Here is a 21,234-nt window from a genome sequence, read left to right on the forward strand (position 1 = left end):
GGTCTAGTGGTTTTCCTTAGTTTCTCCAATTTAAGTCTGAAATTGGCAATAAGGAGTTCATGATCCGAGCCACAGTCAGCCCCTGGTCTTGTTTTTGCTGACTGTATAGAGCTTCTCCATCTTTGGCTGCAAAGAATATAATCAATCTGATTTTGGTGTTGACCATCTGGTGATATGCATGTGTAGAGTCTTCTCTTGTGTTGTTGGAAGAGGGTGTTTGCTATGACCAGTGCATTCTCTTGGCAAAACTCTATTAGCCTTTGCCCTGCTTCATTCTGTACTCCAAGGCCAAATTTGCCTGTTACTCCAGGTGTTTCTTGACTTCCTACTTTTGCATTCCAGTCCCCTATAATGAAAAGGACATCTCTTTTGGGTGTTAGTTCTAAAAGGTCTTGTAGGTCTTCATAGAACTGTTCTACTTCAGCTTCTTCAGCATTACTGGTTGGGGCATAGACTTGGATTACCATAATATTGAATGGTCTGCCTTGGAAACGAACAGAGATCATTCTGTCGTTTTTGAGACTGCATCCAAGTACTGCATTTCAGACCCTCTTGTTGACTATGATGGCTACTCCATTTCTTCTTAAGGGATTCCTGCCCACAGTAGTAGATATAATGGTCACCTGAGTTAAATTCACCCATTCCAGTCCATTTTAGTTTTCTGATTCCTAGAACGTTCACTCTTGCCATCTCCTGTTTGACCACTCCCAATTTGCCTTGATTCATGGACCTAACATTCCAGGATTTTATGCAATATTGCTCTTTACAGCGTCAGTCCTTGCTTCTATCACCAGTCCCATCCACAACTGGGTGTTATTTTTGCTTTGGCTCTGTCCCTTCATTCTATCTGAAGTTATTTCTCCACTGATCTCCAGTAGCATATTTGGCACCTACCCACCTGGGGAGTTCATCTTGCAGTGTCCTATCTTTTTGCCTTTGCATACTGTTCACAGGGTTCTCAATGGAAGAATACTGAAGTGGTTTGCCATTCCCTTCTCCAGTGGACCACATTTTGTCAGGAGAAGATTGGAACATTCTAAATTTGGGGTACCTGCATTATATCCAGTCACTAGATCAAGTTTATGAGTTCTGATCTCAGGAGAGGGGTCTGGCCTGGAGACACAGATTTGGGAATCACCTGCTTCTAGTTGAGAGTAAGAGACACTGGCAGGGATGAGATTGGCCCAAGAGATCAAATTATGAAGAAAAATTAAAGATCAAACAGGATTAAGATTGAGAAGGTGTTTTAGTTGTCTACTGTTGCATACCAAATGATTTTAAAACCATGCACATTACTTATCTGGCATTTTCTGTGGCCAGGAATCTAGGCAACATGGGTTAACTGGGTATCCTGCTCCACTGTCTCTCCCAGGTTGCCATCAAGGTGTCTGCCAGGGCTGGGTGTCATTTGAAAGCTGAACTTGGATCTGCCTCCAAGTTCATATGCAGAATTTAGTTCCTTGAGGCTTGTGAAACTAAGATGTTGCTAGCAACAGTTCCTAGCTGGCTGTTGCTCAGAAGCCACTTGAGTGACCTGTTTCATCAGCGAGTACAAAACAGCAACAGAGAGTATCTGCCAGCAAGACAGAATTCACAGTGGTACACAACCTAATCTCAGAGTAACGTTCCATCACCTTTGCCATATCCTAGAAGTTAAAAGCAAGTGTCAAGTTCCACCACACTCAAAGGAGAGGGACTACACAGGTGTGACTGCCATGAAGCAGGAACTGTTGCCCTTCCCAACAGGACCCACTGGAAGGAAGACCTGGGAGATCACTAGATGCCTCCGGAGACAGCTGATGTAGCAGAGAGTTGGGAATAGCAGTCAAACTACTGACAAAATGCAAAGAAAGTTTGTCCTAGAAAAGAAACATCATGGTAAAGACCCAAGACCCAGATTTGTGGCCTGTGGAAGGTGCAGCAATTCTATATGTTCAACGTCTACCTTTTAAAATCTCTGCAAAGTTAAATATCTGAAAAGGCACTCAAAACATCTCTGAGTCTAAAATCAGACAATGGTAAACAGGAAATGTTGAAAGAATCACAAACATACCAAGTCCAGTTTTCTTGGCTATGCTGAGACTCTCTAGTTAAACATTCCTGACACCTCCTGCCTTTAGAAACTCCATCCAACAAAGTCTCTGCAAAACAGCCTCATCTCTTATCAAGCAAGGAGCAACTCAAACCAACCTCTTCAAATTCTCCCTGCAGACAGTGAATCTTCCATGACACCAACTCCCTCTTCTTTCTTGAGCCCTGACCCGTTTACACTGCTGGAAGCAAACATCTATATATATAATCAGTAGGTTGGCTTTAAATAAGTTTAATAGCCTCTAGATCTTCATTTGTCTCAACAAGTAAGTCCCTGGGACTCCAGGTCCATGGCAGACTTGTGGAGTCCCTCAAAGAAGGCACCTCTGCTGGCAGTGGGGAAAGAGAAGAGAAAGGGCCTTCTGGCCAGGAAACCCTCCAATGCGGTCATTTAGGCTGGTCACCCAGGAATGAAGGGCCAAGTTTGATCAGTTTGCTTTATATACCAGCTGGCAGCAGTGGTTTGAGTGGTGACACACTGAGTCAGCACAGACGGGCTGCAGCTGGAAACTTACATTTTTCCTTAAATGTTTTAGAATACATCTCATACCACTATCACATTGTAAGCTTACAAATTTAAAATTAATTGGGGACAAAAGCAACCAGGTCCAATAGATTGTGTTTCTGAGCAGATTAAGAGGCCAGAGAAATAAAACCGTGCCTTCCCTGTGGTGAGGGCTTCCCTGCAGGCATTTAAAATCAATCTTACCAAGATAGACTGGATGTGTTCTTCCTACAGAAAAAATAAATTCAGAGATTTTTCATTTTGGTCTGGTAGAACCTCAGTGTTAAATTTAGCAATTTAAAAGGTTGGTCATAAATTGTTGGTGAAGTCTATATAATCTTGCTCTGAATTGCAAGAATTTATTCTTTAAAAATATTACAAAAAGGAAACAACAAAATTCTGTAAAGTAATTATCCTTCAATTAAAAAATAAATAAATTAAATATATATATATTACGAAAAGGTAGTTACTGTTTGGGGTTTGTTTTTATGGTTGTCTTACTAAAGAGTTCCATTTTTGTAACAAAGTCTATACCAATATCTTCGGAAGTGGGAGTGTGGAGGAATCTTAGATGATGTCCAGCTATGACCACTGCTGGGCTTCTATCATGCCTGCATATGTGAGCAGATCATGAGCATGTGGGCTGAATTTGGCATGGTATATTTGCCTGGAGGACTAGTACTGCCTGGGGAAGAACTCATCATAAGTACAAATATGGTTAGGCAAAGAAATGTGGCTCAATGTTAACTTGTCATCAGAAGGGAGAACAATTCTAAAAACCTCAAGATGGCTGTCACCAAGGACTGAATCAAGAAACAGCACCAAGTCCCCACCCTCCAACTCCCCTCTCCATGGACTCATGCCCGCATCCTAGGGAGAGCAAAGGCTGCAAGTAAAAACTGAGAAAGCTGCTCACCTAAATACATAAAACAATGGGAGGTTAAGTTACCCTGCTTGGTCACCCCTTCTGTGAGAGTTTCAAAGAGGAAGCGTTGCAGTGGGCCAACAACCATCGCGTGGTTTTGCTACCCTGCGGGCTTCTGCAGCAGGCAGATGAGTGGGCGACAGTGCCCCACCTAAGCACTGGGGCTGCAGAGGGGCCTGCAGATCGGCACCAGTGCCCATGTGGTACGGACTTACCCAGGGTAAGGGCCCCACTGCTGGAACTGAGGGGCACCTGGACAAGAGCAGCAGCGCCCTAGTGGCAACCGTCTGGACTCTGCAGCTGGGGGCCTGCCAGAGCACAGGCAGCTGGGCCACTGCCGAGGAAGAGACAAGGAAGAGCCCGACCCTGTTCACCACCACATTCCACTTACCCAGGACCCTACGTCCCCTAGCTTTCTGCTGGACCAGTTTCATTCCGTGCACGTGTCTAGCAGGGGTAGTGAATGAGGCAGCCTGTGAACCCACCCTGGGCTGCAGATGTACGCACCGGCAGCAGGAAACTGTCTCTGCCCCTGTCCTGAGGACAGATGTTAGGAAGATGTATGGCGAGTATCTCTATCGGTGAAATAAATTAGTTTACATCTATCTGATGGAGTATAGTGCCATGAATAAAAATGATAAAGATCTGCTTTCAGTGACATGGAAATAGGTTTGTAATATAGAGCAAATTAATAAAAGCAGATTAAAGATTGGTGGGATGATAACTCAACTGAATGCATTTGTCAACACTCATGGAACTGTTTACCAAAAAGAGTTAATTTTACTGTGTGTTAATTATTTCTCAAAAAGAGCAGATTTTAAAATATTTATAGAGGGATCCAGTATATGTATGTGTGTGTGTGCATGTGTGTGGCTCAGAAAGGTTCAGTGCTGACAGTGACTCTCTATTCAATTAAGATGCGTTGTATCCTGTTTTCCTTTTTGCTTAACTGTCTTTTAAATTTTTTCTCAACTGAATAAGTATTGCATTAATATTTTAAATTGTGAATAGGGAGGCACAAAAGATATTTGTGTTCAAGGACCAGCTCACCCGGGGTAATAAGGATAGCTGAGCCTTGTCCTGAACAGTGTATCATGGGAGTTACCAGAGAAGGTTGGTTTTAAGAAGCTCATAGTAGGTGCTCAGTACATGTTTCTCAGACAAATGAATAATTATAGTGGGTCATTTTATCACAAGTGTCTAGTTTAGTAATAATGATGCCACTTTCATTTTAGATCCAAAATATCAGCAGTGCACACTCATGAATATTTTAATCTCCATTAGAGTGACAGCCAACTAATTGCTTTCAAACCAAACAGCTACCCGTACTCAGATCTGAGTTCTTTCCTGTTAACTTTCCTCCGCTTATCCTCATCCCCATCTCCTCCCTTATTAATTCAGACTGGGAAATAAATGACCACAAATACTTTGGTACCACATAATTATTAGGAAGACTGCTTAGGTATATCAAGGTAAAATGCAAAAACCAAAAAATAAGAACCCGTAATTTTCCACAGACCTAGAAGGAGGCTATTCGGTTGAGAAGTGGCAGGAAAAACAGTCTGAAACCAGTCCTCTCTTTTGAAAAAACACTGACTGCTTTAGTATGTGAGAGATGGTCAGATCTTCCAGTAATCCTGCTGGCCTGACAGCCTCTTTAGGTCTGAGTGTGTGTGTGTGTGTGTGTGTGTGTGTGTGTGTGTGTGTGTGTGTGTGTTGTTCATGTAGTATGTGGTAGTGGCAGGTGGGGTGGGTATGTGTTAGACACCACACAGAAATAATCAAGGTTACATTGGTGGATGGATGGAATTTGGGATCCACCTCAGAAGGCTCAGAATGTATTAAAATACCAAGGATGTTTAGTATATTGACTCAACCAGTTCTAGTTTTTTTCTACGTGCTAAAATCTTTTGCACAGTTTAGACCCAGATAAGTCATTAGATCATTCACTCATTTTGCAAATGAGAGAATTTCAGCCCAGAGAGTAGAAGAGGGCTGCCCACATCCACAGGGAGCTGGCAGCACTACTTACTGGCAAGATGAACAGGATGTGCCCTTTGAAGACAATGTCCATGTGCTTCTGAATAAGTCAGGGACATCACTGAGCATCCGCGCTGAACAATATGTTCCCCTCTGAAGCCTTCAGCAATCACATTCCTCTATTCATTCAGCTTTAACCACCCCCTACCCAACCCCAGGGAGATGTAGCCATCTGGGGCCTGAAGGCTTGTCCAAGCCCCATTTGCTAAATGAAGGCATTATCTGCAGAGAAAGACTCCTCATCAAAGACACGTTAATGACAAGCCAGAGGACTGAACACCAAGAATGGGTCCCGGTGACATGGTGAATAAAGGGACATACAACAATGGAACCAGCGAGTGGGCATTGGGCTGGGACAGCAGGGACAGACCTGGGAGTTGAGCCACTACATTCCTCACCCTGGCACTCCAGCCACACTCTTCATGCCCACAGCCTGCCAGGGCACCCATTCAGCCTCAAGTCCCAGGCACCCCTGGGTCCCCACCCACGGGCCATTCTCTTCTGTGCCTCTGAGCTTTGGGGTGTGCTGCACCCTCCATCATGTACACCACTTCCTTCTGGATCCATCTGGTGAATTCCTCCTTGAAAATTCAGCTCAGCTATCACCCTCTTCAGAGAGGACCTAGCCTTTGCTCCCACCCAGCAGAGTTGCCACCTCTTCCCCTTCCAGGTGTGAGCACCCCTCTCCGCCCTCCCTGTGGCTTTGGTAGCATCATTCTGCAAGCCTCAGTCCCTCACTAGGCTGGGAGTTCCTTGTAGGAAGGATTCATCCTGTTTATCTCCAAAACCCAAGCCTTAGGCCTGTAGTAAGTGTTAGCTGTCCACAGGTAAGTGAATAAATGGCTTTCTGAGAAAGTATATTTGCTGTCTTTTACCAAATACAAATTTCCACAAAGGTAGCAGCTTAAAACAATACATACTTGGTTCAGTTTCTGTGGGTCAGAAGTGCTGGCAGTTTCACTGGGCTCCCTGCTTAGGATTTCACAGACTAACATCTACGTTCTCACTTGGAGACAACTGGGGAAGATTTGATGCCATACCCACTTGGGTTGTTGGCAGAATTTATTTCCTTGTGGCTGTAGGACTGAAGACCCAACTTCTTACTAGATGTGAGCTAGAGGCCACCCTCTGCTCCCTGCCATGTGGCTTCCCAACATGGCTTCTAACTTCATCAGCCCAGCAAGGAGGGTCTCGAGAGCATATTTGCCAGCAAAGCAGAGTCATAGATAACGCAACAGTCACTGAAAGGACATCCTTTACTGTGCTCTGTTGCTTAGAACCAGGTGATAGGTTCCACCCACATCAAAGGAAGGGGATCATACGAAGACTCAAAGGTAGGAATCCTTGGGAGCCAGCCTAAGGTCTGCCCACCACTCAAAGAATAGAGTAAATCTTGCCGATAAGTTCTTTACTTTGGTATAATCCCCCTTTTCCTTTTCCTTTGGGTTCTTGCTTGCAGGTGGTTTCACAGCTGTTGGCAGATCTCTTCTGGAAGAAGATGCAGCACCAGTGGCCTCACGTCCTGGGAAAGGAGAATCCATTCAATCCCCAGATTGAGGAGGTGTTTGGAGACCAAGGGGGGCACTGAGGCCCCAAGGACATGTGCTTCTGGGGAGGCAGCAACCTGGGTAAACTCATTCAACAAACGGTTATAGGGGCTGCTTGTCACAAACACAAAATTAGGTACAATTTAAATACTTATTTAGAATGAGAGAAGAAATCACAACAAGTTACAAATTTTTGGAAGTTAACAAATATAAGCTCCACAAAGTCTAGGGAAAAAATGACAACTTTTCTTTCTTTAAAAGATTTTCTTACATTCTTTGGCTACATAATCTGATTACTTCTTCCTATAATAATGTTTTTGTAATATGGTTGTTTATAGACAGAAATTTTTTTTTTCTTATTGATAGTTTAGAAGAGTTTCTTTCAGCTATACAACTCATCACTGGTAAAGCTGTGTAAATTTCTAGGATTGTTTTCAAAATGGGAAGACCTCGATCAAATTTCTTTTGTGAAGGAGTCATTAAAGACACACACCCTATTTGCAGTGCTGGTAAAGCTTTGTGTTCATATAAGCACACATACAAGAATTTTGATAAATTCTATTGCACATCCTCTCATCCATGTGTCACTTTCCCGGCGCTGATGGATATGGGGGCCAGTGTCTGTGTGCCACCAGCATTCCACCTCAGAGCAGGCCTGCCTTTCTACATTCTGCCCTTAGGAGCTTGCTTGGCACAGCCCAAAGAGTGGGCCAGTTCTGGCCAGGGTTCTCAGGGGCTGGTGAATAAAGGCTCCAGCCTCTTCGATTAGTGCTCAGTTTGGGGATATATTCTGTGTGCTTCTCAGGGGGTCTCAACAGAATCAGCCTCCTCTGCTCACAGGAGCATCGCCTTACATGACTCTCCTTCCTTCCTTGTGTCACTCTCCTTGCTTGTGGGATCACTCCCCAAATAAACCGCCTGCAGCCAAATTTTTGTGTTAATAAAGATGAAATTATAATGACAGTATGTGTATAATTGTGTATGCTTTATTACTTTACTATTGTTAATTATTTATTCCTGATAGGGAGATACTTCTCTTTTGTCCAGGCACCAGCATGAACCACATCTTGCAGTCATCGTATCCATGACTGGAAGACCTTACCCCAGACTAGCTCCCAGTTTGTGCGTTTCACTCCTCATTTCTCCTCCGTGATCCCCATACTTCCCATGCCAAGAGCTGTAGTACACTTTCTCCTCCTGTGATCTGACCGCTAGCCCTGCACTTTGTCTCCATGCTGGTGGACAGTAGGAGTCCTTCCTGCCCCAGGATGGCTGGCAGTAACCTGCACAGAAATAACAGCTAACCACATACATAGTGCAACCTAAATGTATCTCCATTTCAACTTCCCCAAAATTCCCATGGCTTTTCCAGAGCCACCAGATGAAAGGGAAATTGTGACAGAGAGGAAATATGTTTAAAATATCTTACTTTTGTCAATTTTACAAAGCACAGGACCCTGTGAACTCATTGTTGGGGCCCCTTCCAGGGCTTTGGAAGAAACTCTAAAACTTAATCTTTCTTAGACTTATGGTAAATCCATCTCTGCTCACAAGATTAATCTGCCAGGTTTGTGTGAGCTTCAGTTTGGAGGGCCAACACACTTAAACTATTGTCAACCCATTAATTTCTGTCACCTGAGTAGGATCCTTGGCTCAGAATGACCAGCACATGTCCTCAGGAGGTAGATCAGCAGGTGACCAACAAGCCCTCAGGAGGCTGCTTGTTTGAAGCAGGAAATACAAACTTGGAGAATAAAGATGTGAGGTGTTGGGCTGTGGTGGTGGTTTAGTTGCTAAGTCGTGTCCGACTCTTGCGACCCCATGGACTGGAGCCCACCAGGCTCCTCTGTCCATGAGATTTTCCAGGCAAGAAAACTGGAGTGGGTTGCCATTTCCTTCTCCAGGGGATCTTCAGGACCCAGGCATTGAACCCAGGTCTCCTGCATTGCAGGCAGACTCCTGCATTGCAGGCAGATTCTTTACCCACTGAGCTACAAGGGAACTTGGAGAATAGATTAAAGATGTGAGGTGTTGGGCTGTGGACACCTGGTATACCTGTCTCCTCCTGGTTCTGATGTTTCAACATTTCATCTTACCTCTAAGCACTAAAATACCAACACTCGTGTTGTTTTGTTATTGTTTTTTTTAATCTGAAATCTAAATCATTCAGTCTCAAAACATACCCAGAGAACACTGCACTAAAATTCCGTATTCCTTTAGAAAGAATTCTATTCAATCCCCTCTGTTTAAAATGCTTCCAAGTTACTTCATTGCTATTCTAATTTTTATTTCCCAGAGTACCAGTGAAGTTGATCATCTTATATTGCTTTTGCTGTTGTTGGGGGCATGGAGAATTCATTTTAGGCCTTGATCTTTTTCCAGAAGGCCCTGAAGGAATAGAGTTATTTTATTGGGGTAAACTAGAAGAGGGTCTAGGGAGACTTAGAGGGTCCAGGGAGGGGGTTCCCAGGGAGGATTGTCCTGAGTCTGATCACCTCCTGTCTCCCACCCCAGATGTCATCGTTGTCCTTGCTCCTTTTTCCTGTTTAAATTCTCTTAGAGACTGAACTCCCACCTTAGGGATTATTTAACAAGTTCCATCTTTCTCAATCTCCATGTGAACCAGTTCAGATGGGAGAATGGAGGCCCCTAGGTTCTGAGCCCTGGCCTCCTTCCTGGGCACAGCACCAAGAAGCCAAAGGATGGGAGAAGATGGTACTCCTTCCTCACAAATACTGCACAAAATAAATACTAGGTATCACTACTGTCTCCACAAAAACTGGACTCCCAAGTCAGGTCCACTCCCCTGGATTGGGAGTCCAGAGGGAGGCGTGTCCACTTAGGGCATGCTCTCTATGCTCTAATCCAGACATGTTCTTTCTCTGAGATCCAGCTGTGGCTTTCTCTCTGGCGTGGGGCTCTCCTGTCCTTGTGAGGTGCTGTGTGTGCTTCTGATGACCTCTGAGTGTCCAGAATTGATCGTGGCGCCATGGGGGACAGGTCTATCTGGTGTCCCCTTGGGCTGCTACTGTCAGCCTCCGGTGTTTCAGAATCGTAGTATGTGGGTGCTGCCCTCTGAGAGGCACCGCCTTTATTGGGGTGGCTGGCACCCCTCTCCATGCCCTTCCCCCATCCTGGAATGACCTCCTAGAGACAAGCACCTGAACCTGAACTGAAGCTCCACGAGATGAGAACCTGGCCAGTCAGGTTCACTCTGTACACACAGCCCTACAACAATACCTGTCCATGAAGAAGTGCTCGATAAGTGCTACTAAGTGAAAGGATGAATGAGATATTAGAGTTGCTCTCCAGGATACACTTCCTTATATCTTGCTGTTTAGGTGAAAAAAGGAGCATTTTTCTGCCACATTTGAGTTAGTTCCATTGAATCACACTCCTTTTGGTGAGAAAGGTAAAAAAGAAAAGCAATCAACACAGGGAATGCTTTCCTTTCTGGGCCCCCGTGGTGGGGAGGCATGATCTTCATCTAAACACCCCAATACTATATTGTCATTTGTTTCTCCTTTGCTCAGATTAAAGACTTCTCTCACCCTTTGCTACTGAAATTTGGTTCATTTTCCACATAAATAATTATCAAGAACTTCTATCCCCACTTTCTGGGCATTTTTCATTTGGTAGAGACTTTTGGGTTCAGGCTCTCGTGGAAAAATAAAATCAGACCCCAAGCAAGGGCAGATCAATTAAAAAAATCTTATCTAAGGTTTGTATTGATACACAACAATGCAGGAAACATAAGAGACGTGGGTTCAATCCCTGGGTAGGGAAGATCCCCTGGAGGAGGGCATGGCAACCCACTCCAGGATTCTTGCCTGGAGAATCCCATGGACAGTGGAGCCTGGCAGGCTACAATCCATAGGATTGCAAATAGTTGGACACCATTGAAGTGGCTTAGCATGCATGCGCATAGTGGGACCAGAGCCCCCAGGAATTTGCAGCAGCTACGCCACTCCACCCTCTCCCTGAGTTAGTCCCACAAGAGAATGAATTCTGAACTGCAGTCTGTGGGAACCACCCTCTTCCAGAATTAAGAGGCCCTTTAAACTTGAATGGGAGAAATGTCTGTAGTACCCTCTGGGTAAAATTCACCATTTCCTTTAATTATGAATGGGGCAACAAAACACTGTATGTTTATAGCTGTATTGTTAGCAGTCTATCACAAATATTTTCACATCACTTTGTTGCAGACGCAATCAATTTTCATTACTCAGGACAGTTATGTTCTATAGTCACCTTGGATGCTGAATTAGCAAATGCTGAACCACTGGTCCTAGGGGAAATACAGGATTACATACTTGTGAGAATCTGGTCACAGGATCATGGTCAATCAATATATAATCTTTTTTTAATGTGTGTTTTTTCTTTAAAAACACCTTTTTAAATTTATAGTTGATTGACTGACATTGAACTCACAGCCAACAGCCCTAGAGCTCACATCTGAATGAAGCTTAATTACCCATCTGTGTTCTTCATAAGGCACATCTTGGTCTCCTGCACTTAAGCACGCAATGTAGCACTTGGGCTCTGCACTCAAGAACCATTTTAAACAGTGGAATCACCGACGGAAAGCATAAACGTGACCAAAATGAGGCAGTAAACACATTGTAGAAAGGACTCTTGTTTTCATTGTGAGAACTGAAGCAAGAAGTCAAAGTCCTGCCTTTTTCGATCTCAGCATGGGAACATGCAGGTTAGGTGATGGAAATTTCTCACTGCTCGAATGACCACAAAAGTGTCGCAAGTGTTAATTGGGAGGTTACAAATAAATTTTAGCCAGTATGTGAATTTACAGATCCAGAATTTGTGAATAATGAGGAATGACCATATCTTGAAATATCATTTATGGCCATCAGTACTTTGAAACACCGGTTGTTATTAGATCCACTGTAAAAGAAGCACATATGGGAAGAATGGGTACATGCATATGCAAGGCTGAGTCCCTTCACTGTTCATCTGAAACTACCACAACATTGTGAATCGGCTATACCCCAATAATGGATGCCCATTTTAAAATATTTCAAAATATTTTTAGTACTGTGATACTTTCATTTCGATATGAAGGGTTTCTTTTTGTAATCCTTTGTGTTTGCAATTAAAACTGTTATTCTGAGAAGGGATCTCCAGCTTCCCCAGCCTGCCAAGGGGCTGCATGATACACAGAAAGTTGTATGTTCTGGGATGTTCTGCTTTGAGAAGAACTCCACAGTCTAAAATGTCTGGGAGCACAGCAGAATTTATCTGCTTCCTGGGAAGTCACAGGGTGAAAGTTCTACAGTAAAAAGCTCTGTTTAGCTCATCATTTACCCAACTTTTTTGACCTAGAGCCCCTTCTCCGCAAAGCAGAGCTATTAACGCTCTGTGGTCATCATGCTCTACAGAAACACCTTGGAAGATGCTATTAAAAGGAATTAACTTCTAACACACTCACCAGCAGTATCAATAGAGAATTTCCCAGGTATATTTAGACTAGAACCCCCACTCCTCATCTCTTGAGTAAAGCAGGATGTCTTTGGAATTCCTCTCATTGCAACAAAAGCTTTCCTGGTAGAACTAAAAATGACTAAGGCAGCACTTCTCCTAGGCCCTGAGACAAATGTATAGATTTCCTGATAAATGAATGCATCAATATGCTATTAACATGTCAGTTTTCTTACTAAATCTGAGTACAGAATCTGTGTTTGCTTAGTAGGATGAACTCCTCAAATCTGATCTGGCAGAGGTCTAGCATAAATATTCATATAAGCCAGGGCTCTTTTAATCGGGTCCTTTGCTTGGGGTAAAGGAGCTGGGGGTGGGTTTAAAAGCTTGCTTTAAAAGCTTGTTTCTGGGTCACTTCTTAAAACTGCAGTACCAAAAAATAAGAGCCTCATCATCATGAATCTGTCATTAAAGAGGATTACACTTTTGAAGCTCTTGGATGGATAGAAACGAAGAGGAGAAATAAAGAGAACACAATGAGGTTTGCTAAGGATTTCTTTGGGCATTGTGCTTCTGGCTGGCTGCTTTGTTTATACTTAATTATGTGGACCATTTATAGGAACCCTTTCAGCCTCAGAGCGCTGCAAATGTAACTCGCGGGTTCACAAAGTTGCAGTCAATAAACTGCAGCAGAAAGATGGGCGAGTGGGTGCACCAAGGGCTTCTGTGGCGGCCCATGCTCAAAGCAGCTTCCAACCCGGGAGACTTTCAGTCTACCCCTGAGGACTCTGCCCTCTGAGATGCACACTTGGCACAGGATCAGAAAAAAGACACAGGTGTTAGTATTTTCACAGTGATCTCCACACTGTACCTGTGCAAACATCAGCCCGAGCCTGCACATTGAGCGAGGCTGCTAAGGTAAGTGGAGACTCCAGGCTCATATAACTCCATGATAAGGACAAAACACCATTCTGCTGTCTCCTGGAGCTGGGGGACACATCAAAACACAACCAGTGCGAATTTCAGGAAGCAACAGGTTTTGGAATCACTTGTCTGGGTTTGAATCTTATTTAAGATTCTGGCCCCTCAGTTACTTCTCTTCTGAACGAGAGCATTAACACCTGTTTCCTAGCATTATTGAGAACATTAAGGACAAGAGCAGATGCATACAGAGGGCAATGTGACATGTATTATCTCACTTAATCCTTACCATGATATAAGGTAGGTCTGCCATGATTATCCATTTTTTTAGAGAGGGAAACAGAAACAGAGGGTAATTAAGTAACTAGATGGAGATTGCACAGCTAATATATGATGAATCAGGACTCTGAAGCCAGGCCATCTGGCTCCAGGCTCCATGCTGTTAGCCACAAGGTAAGTCCACCTTTATTGTGAAAGATAATGCTTGCACAACATGGTGAGTGGTTGATCAACACTTGCTCTCATTGTCTCACTAGCCAGGGTGTGGTTTGGCCACCACGCAGGCTGGAGTCTGCTTTGTCTATGGAGGAAGCCAGAACTCATCAACAGACACAGCCTGGGCCTCTACAGGCTCACTCTTTTCCTGCCTGTTTCTTTTAGCCTACATCCTAGCCACAGGGAATTTGTCACTACAAGCGCAGGCAGTGGGTAAGTCTCCACCAGCTGCCCTCCCTGCCACTCCTTCCACAGAGACATAACCCCTATCCCCACCACTGCAAGCCAGCCCAGCCCAGAGGAGGAGGTGCAGGTGGGCCGGCCACACTCAGGCCTAACACTATGGAGGACAAGCTACCACTTTTACCTCTCAGGTCTCAGAATCGCCTTGCATGGTCGAGGTTATGCTGCTACGCGGGAGGCCCTGGGGGATGAGACACCATGTGGAAGAGAGAGGTCACAGGGAGAAGATCCAAGGTGCCCCAGCCCACACCAGGGCCTCACAGGTGTGAAAGAGGATTTCTTGGACTTCCTAGACCAGCCCTCCACCAGCTGGATGCAGCTAGACAGGCATTCCCAGGCAAGACTGCATGGAGCCCAGCCAACCCACAGAATCATGGGATATCTTTTCATTTCAAGCCTCTGAGTTTTCCAGGGGGCTATTCTACAGCCACAGTGAAGCGAACTCAGGCCAAGCCCTCTCGCAGTTCCATGTCTTTCAATCTGCTCTCTCCTCAGCCTTCCGGCCTTTCACGAACACTCCTGCTTGTTCTTCAAGATCCAGCTCACCTTGTCTTTGTCACGGATGGGAAGATACAGAACAGACACACAATCTGCCAGAAAGCATAATTATCTCTAGGACAAGGTTCAGTTGCTTATGAGTGAAGCCCCAAAGAAGAATGCTTTAAAAAGAGAGAAGGTTAGGGGAATTCTCTGGTGGTCCAGTGGCTAAGACTCCATGCTACCAACGCAGGGGGCCCAGGTTCATTCCCTGGTTAGGGAACTGGATCCCACATGCCACAACCAAGACCCGGTGCAGCTAAATAAATTTTTTAAATATACAAAAAAGAGCCAGGATGTCCAAACCCTGCATCTGCTTAAAGAAAGGTTATTTCTCACATAAGTGACTTGCAGTGGTAGGTGGCACCAGGCTGGAGCGAGACTCTGTGTTGCCAGGTGCCCAGACTCCTTCTCTATTTTCACTGCCATCTTCAGCATGTAGCTTCCACTCAGTTCAGAAAGGTTTCCTGAGCAGCTGCTGCCTGAACTGCTCCTGGGCCAGCGGGAAGAAGGGTGAGAAGAGGATCAGCCACATCTCCTCTCTGGAAGATAACTTCTATTCGTAGCTTAGTATGCCAAGCGTTAGTCACGTGACCACCCAGCTCTAAAGACAGCTAAAAGCTAAAAATTCCATCTAGTCAAGTGTGCAACTGAAAATAAGGAGTTTACTATCAGGAGAGAAGGGAAGATGGATATAGGAAAATTAGCAGTCTCAACTCAGGGTAAATTAGAACACCCTGGAAGGCAACTGAGCACTACCAGTAACCCACATGTCAATTACCTCCATCCCCTGCTACTCGAAATATGGTTCTCAGACCAGCATCATCAGCATCAACCAGAAGCCTGTTAAAAATGCAAGATCTTGGGCCACCTGCTAATGATTCGTAATTGAATTATAACTATTCTTAGATGATTTATTTGCATACTTGAAATAGTTTGGGAAGCAGTGACCTAGAACAGCGGTTTTCAACCCTGGTTGTATGTCAGAATCACCTGGGGAACTTTCTAAAGCCTCCTGAAGCTTGGGTCCCACCTACAGAGCCTCTCATTTAATTGGTCTGGGTGAAATCCAGGAGTTTGTGATTCTGAAAACCTCCTGCTAGTGATTCTAATGTATAACCAAGTTTTGCAAATGATGGCTCTAGGCTATTTAGGGGAAAGAATTTGTCTCCTGAGTAACTCCTGAGTCACCCTGGCTTCAGCCTCTTATCTGCCTCTCTGAAAATTTGTTTGGGGCCTCTGCTCTCTTGCTCCCACTTCACCCCACTCTCTTCATTTTGGCTTGTCTGTGCTCACTTAGCGGTTGGAAGTAATGCAGAGGTTACACTGTAGCGCAGCATAGCAGGGACATAAAACTGCACACACCCCACCCGGCCTTGCAACAACACCCTTGCCACCTGGAAATCCTCCACTGGTCTCCTGCTCCAGGCTCACCGGCCACCTAGCATCTTGGTCAGTTCTCAGCTCCTCCCTTGAGGTTCTCAGCTCCCTATTTGAGGTATTCCTGGAAATGTATCAATTTTTACTTCATTGTGTAGAGCAAATTATTTCTCCTCTCTTCACCTTACTCCTCTGAGGTCTATCTTTTCACATTACAGGATTCATTAGGGAGATTACCAAAAAATCTACTTTGAAGAGAAAGAATGCCACTCCCTTGGGAGACAGAAGTGGCTGTGGAAGATGGTGTTTGGAATAATAACAGTAAATAATTCTTCTTTATTTTCATGCATTTCAAAATCTTTTAGAATCCATACTAGAAACACTGACACATTTATAAATTTACTTCTTTAAAAGTAAAATGTTTTATAAGGCAAAAATATACCATAAGTGGGCTTCCCAGGTGGCGCTAGTGCAAAGAAACTGCCCGCCAATGCAGGAGACATAAGAGACGCAGGTTCAACCCCTGAGTCGGGAAGATTTCCTGGAGGAGGGCACAGCAACCCACTCCAGTATTCTTTCCTAGAGAATCCCATGGACAGAGGAGCCTGACAGGCTATTGTCCATAGGGTCGCAAAGAGTCCAACACAACTGAAGCAACTTAGCACGCACACATACCACAAGTAGAGTCAAAAGACAAATAGAAAAATGTAGGTGAGGGAATTCAATTCATTTCACAAAGAGCTAGTCATCTTCCCAACATATGAAGAATTCTTAAAAATAGAGAAGGAAAAAGATAATTCAAATTTGAACTTGGCAGAGAATGAGTGGAAAAGTTTACAGAAGGATCAAATGCCCCTTATGCAGAGGAAAATAGGAAAGTATGTTCAACTTCGATCATAATTGGATAAATACAAAATGAAACTGCCCTGAGAGACTTCTGGTTTCTGGTCTGGCGTATAATGAGTTTGTAAGTTGTCACTCCATTCTAATAACAAGTAAAAAGCAGAACAAACTAAAAACCTCTTAGATCTATCAGAAAATTGAGGTCACAGAGAAAACCACTCCACCCAAAGTTGGAGAGACAGGCAGATACAGAGAATCACATCTTACAACAAGGAAACTAGTACAGAGTACATCGTGTCTGGATTTCAACAAAAAATTAGAAGACATAATTAAGGCAAAAACAAAAAGAAACCCACAGTTTAAAAAGACAGAGCAAGCATCATGCAAAATTCAGATATGACAAGAATGTTGAAATTACCAAACTGGAAATTTAAAATAGCTGTAATTTTAAAATAAAGGCTAAAGAAAAAAAGATGGGGAACAAAAGAACAGAATATATAAGAACTGTAAGGCAAGTATAAAAGGTATAATATACATATAATAGGAATACCAGGAGAAGAAAGAGGAAAAAAAAGAAGAAATATTTGAAACAATAATGACTAAGAAAGAAAGTGAAGTCACTCAGTCGTGTCTTACTTTTGTGACCCCATGGACTGTAGCCTACCAGGTTCTTCCAGGCAAGAGTACTGGAATGGGTTGCCATTTCCTTCTCCGGAGGATCTTCCCAACCTGGGGATCAAACCTGGGTCTCCCACATTGCAGGCAGACGCTTTACTATCTGAGCCACCAGGGAAGCCCAGTGACTAAGAATTTACCCCAAATTAATGTCAGACATCAAAGCTCAGGTCTAAGAATCTCAGAGTATACCAAATAAGATAAATGCCCTGCTTAAAAAGCTACACAGAGTCACATCATTTTCAAATTGCAGAAAATAGGAGATAAAAAATTCTGAAAGAAGACAGTGGAAAATGACAGCAAATGATATTGGAATAACTGGATACCCACACGCAAAAAAAATGAATCTAGACACAAACCTTACACAGTCACAAAAATTAATTCAAAATGGGTCATAGATCTAAACATAAAAGGCAAAACTATAAAGCATAACATAGGAGAAAACCTGGATGACCGTGCATTTGACAAGACTTTTTAGATTCAACACCAAAGACACAATCCATGAAAAAAACCATTGATAAGCTGGACTTCATTAAAATTTAAAATGTTTGCTCAATGACACTGTCAAGAGAATTAGAATACATGTTATAGACTGGAGGAAACTATTTACAAAATATATATCTGATACAGGACTGTGATCCAAAATATACAAATAATTCTTAAAACTTGACAATAATAAAAAAAATTAAAAAATGAACCAAAAATCTAAACATTTCAATTAAGAAGATACCCAAATTGTAAGTGAGCATACGAAAAGATTCTCAACAACATATGTCATTAGGGAACAGCAAATTAAAACATGTTATCATCAAAAACCTAAATGACAAAAATCCAAAATACTGACAACACCCAATGTTGGTGAGGACGTGGAGTAACAGGAACTCTCATTCATCCCTGCTGCTGGGAATATGAAATAATACAGCTATATGAGAAGACAGGCAGTTTCTTACAAAACTAAACAACCAAACATACTCTATGATACAATCCAGCAAGCACACTTCTTGGCATTTTCCCAAAAGAGTTGAAAACTTAGGTCCACACAAGAACTTGCACATGGATGTTTATAGCAACTTTATTCATCATTGCCAGAACTTGGAAACAATCAAGATGTCCTACAGTAGATGAATAGATAAATTAGCTGTGTGATACAACCAAACAATGGAATATTATTCAGTGCTTTAAAAAATGAGCTATTGAGCCATGAAGAGACATGGAATAAACTTCAGTGTATTTTACTAAGTGAAAGAAGCTAATCTGAAAAGGATACATATTGGAATTCTCTAGCAGTCCAGTGGTTGGACATCAAAGTTCAGATCTAAGAATCTCAGAGTACACCAAATAGGATAAATGCCCTGCCAAAAAAGCTACACAGAAGCTTTAGGATTCTGTGGTTTAACTGCCAGTGCCCAGGTTCAATCCCTGGTTGGGGAACCAAGATCTCACAAGCCAAAAAAGAAAAAAAAGAAACAAGAAAAAAAGGGTATGTATTATATGATACCAGCTATATCACATTTTGGAAAGTGCAGCCTGCTGACTATAGTTAATAATACTACATTGTATACTTGAAGTTGTTAAAAGAGTAAATCTTAAAAGTCCTCATCACAAGAAAAAACTGTAACTAGATATGGTGATAGATGTTAACTAGACTTACTGTGGTCTATATATCACCTACGATATATACATATATGAATCATATTGTAAACTGAAACTAATATGATTTTATATGTAAATTATAACTCAGTAAAAATATATGTAATAAAGCCCTAAGTATATTTTTAATTGAAATAATTAGAAGTGTTCTTCTTTTTGCCCTTTTCATTTTTATTCTGCTTAATAATATATATTTTCAATTTTAACTTTTTAATATTTGTTATTAAGTAGAGGATGATTGCTTTACAATATTGTGTTGGTTCATTTTAACCACTTTTAAGTGTATAATTCAGTGGCAATAAGTACATTCATGATGTCTGCAGCCATCACTACTATCCATTTCTAGGAAATTTTTCATCATCCCAAACTCAAACTCTGTACTAATTGAACAATAAGCCCCCATTTCCTCCTTCCCCTAGTCCCAGTAACCTTCATTCTACTTTTTGTCTCAGAATTTGCCTATTCTAGGTACCTCATTATAACCATGCAATATTTGTCCTTCTGTGTCTGGCTTATTTCATTTATCATCATGTTTTCAAGGTTCATCCATGTTATATCATGTATCAGAATTTTATCCCTTTTTAGAGCTAAAAATATTCAGCTTGTATTCATGTACCACATTTTGCTAATCTGTTCATCTGCTGATGTACACTTGGGTTGCTTCCACCTTTTGGTTATTGTGCATAATACTGCTAGGAACATTGGCCTACTAGTATCTGTCTGAGTCTCTGTTTTCAATACTTTTGAGTATATTCTTTGGAGTGGAGAATTTCTGGATCATATGATAATTCTGTATTTAACTTTTTGAGGAGCCACTGAACTATTTTTCACTGTAACTGCAATAGCAATAATTTACATTTCTTCCAGCAGTGCACAAAGCTTCCAATTTCTCCACATCTTCAACCAACACTTGTTAATTTCCATTTTTATTTGTTTTAAATAACAGCCATCCAAACATGTTTGAAGTTGTGTCCTATTGTAGTGGGTCAGCTTTATCGAGAAATAATTGACAAATAAAATTGTAATATATTTTAAATACAACATAAAAAACAATAAAGTACATGATTTGTGCGCTTCATCGTATGTAAATTTTTTTTTACTTTATTTTACTTTACAATACTGTATTGGTTTTGCCATACATCAACGTGAATCCACCACGGGTGTACATGAGTTCCCAATCCTGAACCCCCTTCCCACCTCCCTCCCCATACCATCTCTCTGGGTCATCCCACTGCACCAGCCCCAAGCATCCTGTATCCTGCATCAAACCTAGACTGGTGATTCATTTCTTACATGATATTATACATGTTTCAATGCCATTCTCCCAAATCATCCCACCCTCTCCCTCTCCCACAGAGTCCAAAAGTCTGTTCCATACATCGTTGTATGTAAATTTTACGGACTGGTGGGAAGCTAGTGAATCCACTGATACCTGTAACTGCTATTAATCTTTATAAAAATGTCAAGGAGGATTTTTTAATACCTTAAGGATAACATATAGTTATATGTACATCTATCGATGAATCATTTTTCTAACAAATCTTGAGAGTCTGTAAAAGGTCACTGGAAGAATCCATTCAAATATTTCACAGTTAATTGTGAATTGTAATATTTTTACAGGCATATAAAGAGTTTTTTGTGTTTATGGAATTGCTAAGCTATTGGTTTAATTATAAGAAAGAAATATTAGAAGAAAAAAAAAGACTGTAAGCTCCTAAACTTTAGAGTATAAATGGGATCATAACTTGGAAGAAGGAAAGACATAAGGGAAAAGAGAAAAAGGATAATTAGGATGCAAAAAAAAAAAAACATGGCTCATGAATTACCTTGAAAGCATAATTTTAAAACACAATTATCTTAATTCATTCCCATCCTGAGAAAAGGTACAGAATAAAGCCAAACTTCCTCCCTGGCCAGCTGACAACTTTATTAAGCCAAATGACTTC

The 21,234-nt window shown here is 42.2% G+C and overlaps 1 protein-coding gene across 1 annotated transcript in view; it reads left to right on the forward strand.

Moving 5' to 3' along the window:
- AOAH (acyloxyacyl hydrolase) overlaps positions 1-8,015 on the forward strand; it is a 203,006-nt gene extending 194,991 nt beyond the window's left edge. Inside the window, exon 21 of the mRNA XM_068973018.1 lies at positions 7,021-8,015. Within this exon, the coding sequence (XP_068829119.1) occupies positions 7,021-7,149 (129 nt within the window). The 3' untranslated portion in view covers positions 7,150-8,015. The remainder of the gene's footprint in view (positions 1-7,020) is intronic.
- The last annotated feature ends 13,219 nt before the right edge of the window (positions 8,016-21,234 follow it).

Source organism: Capricornis sumatraensis, chromosome 5 (assembly GCF_032405125.1).
Source record: "Capricornis sumatraensis isolate serow.1 chromosome 5, serow.2, whole genome shotgun sequence".
Lineage (NCBI taxonomy): Eukaryota > Metazoa > Chordata > Mammalia > Artiodactyla > Bovidae > Capricornis > Capricornis sumatraensis.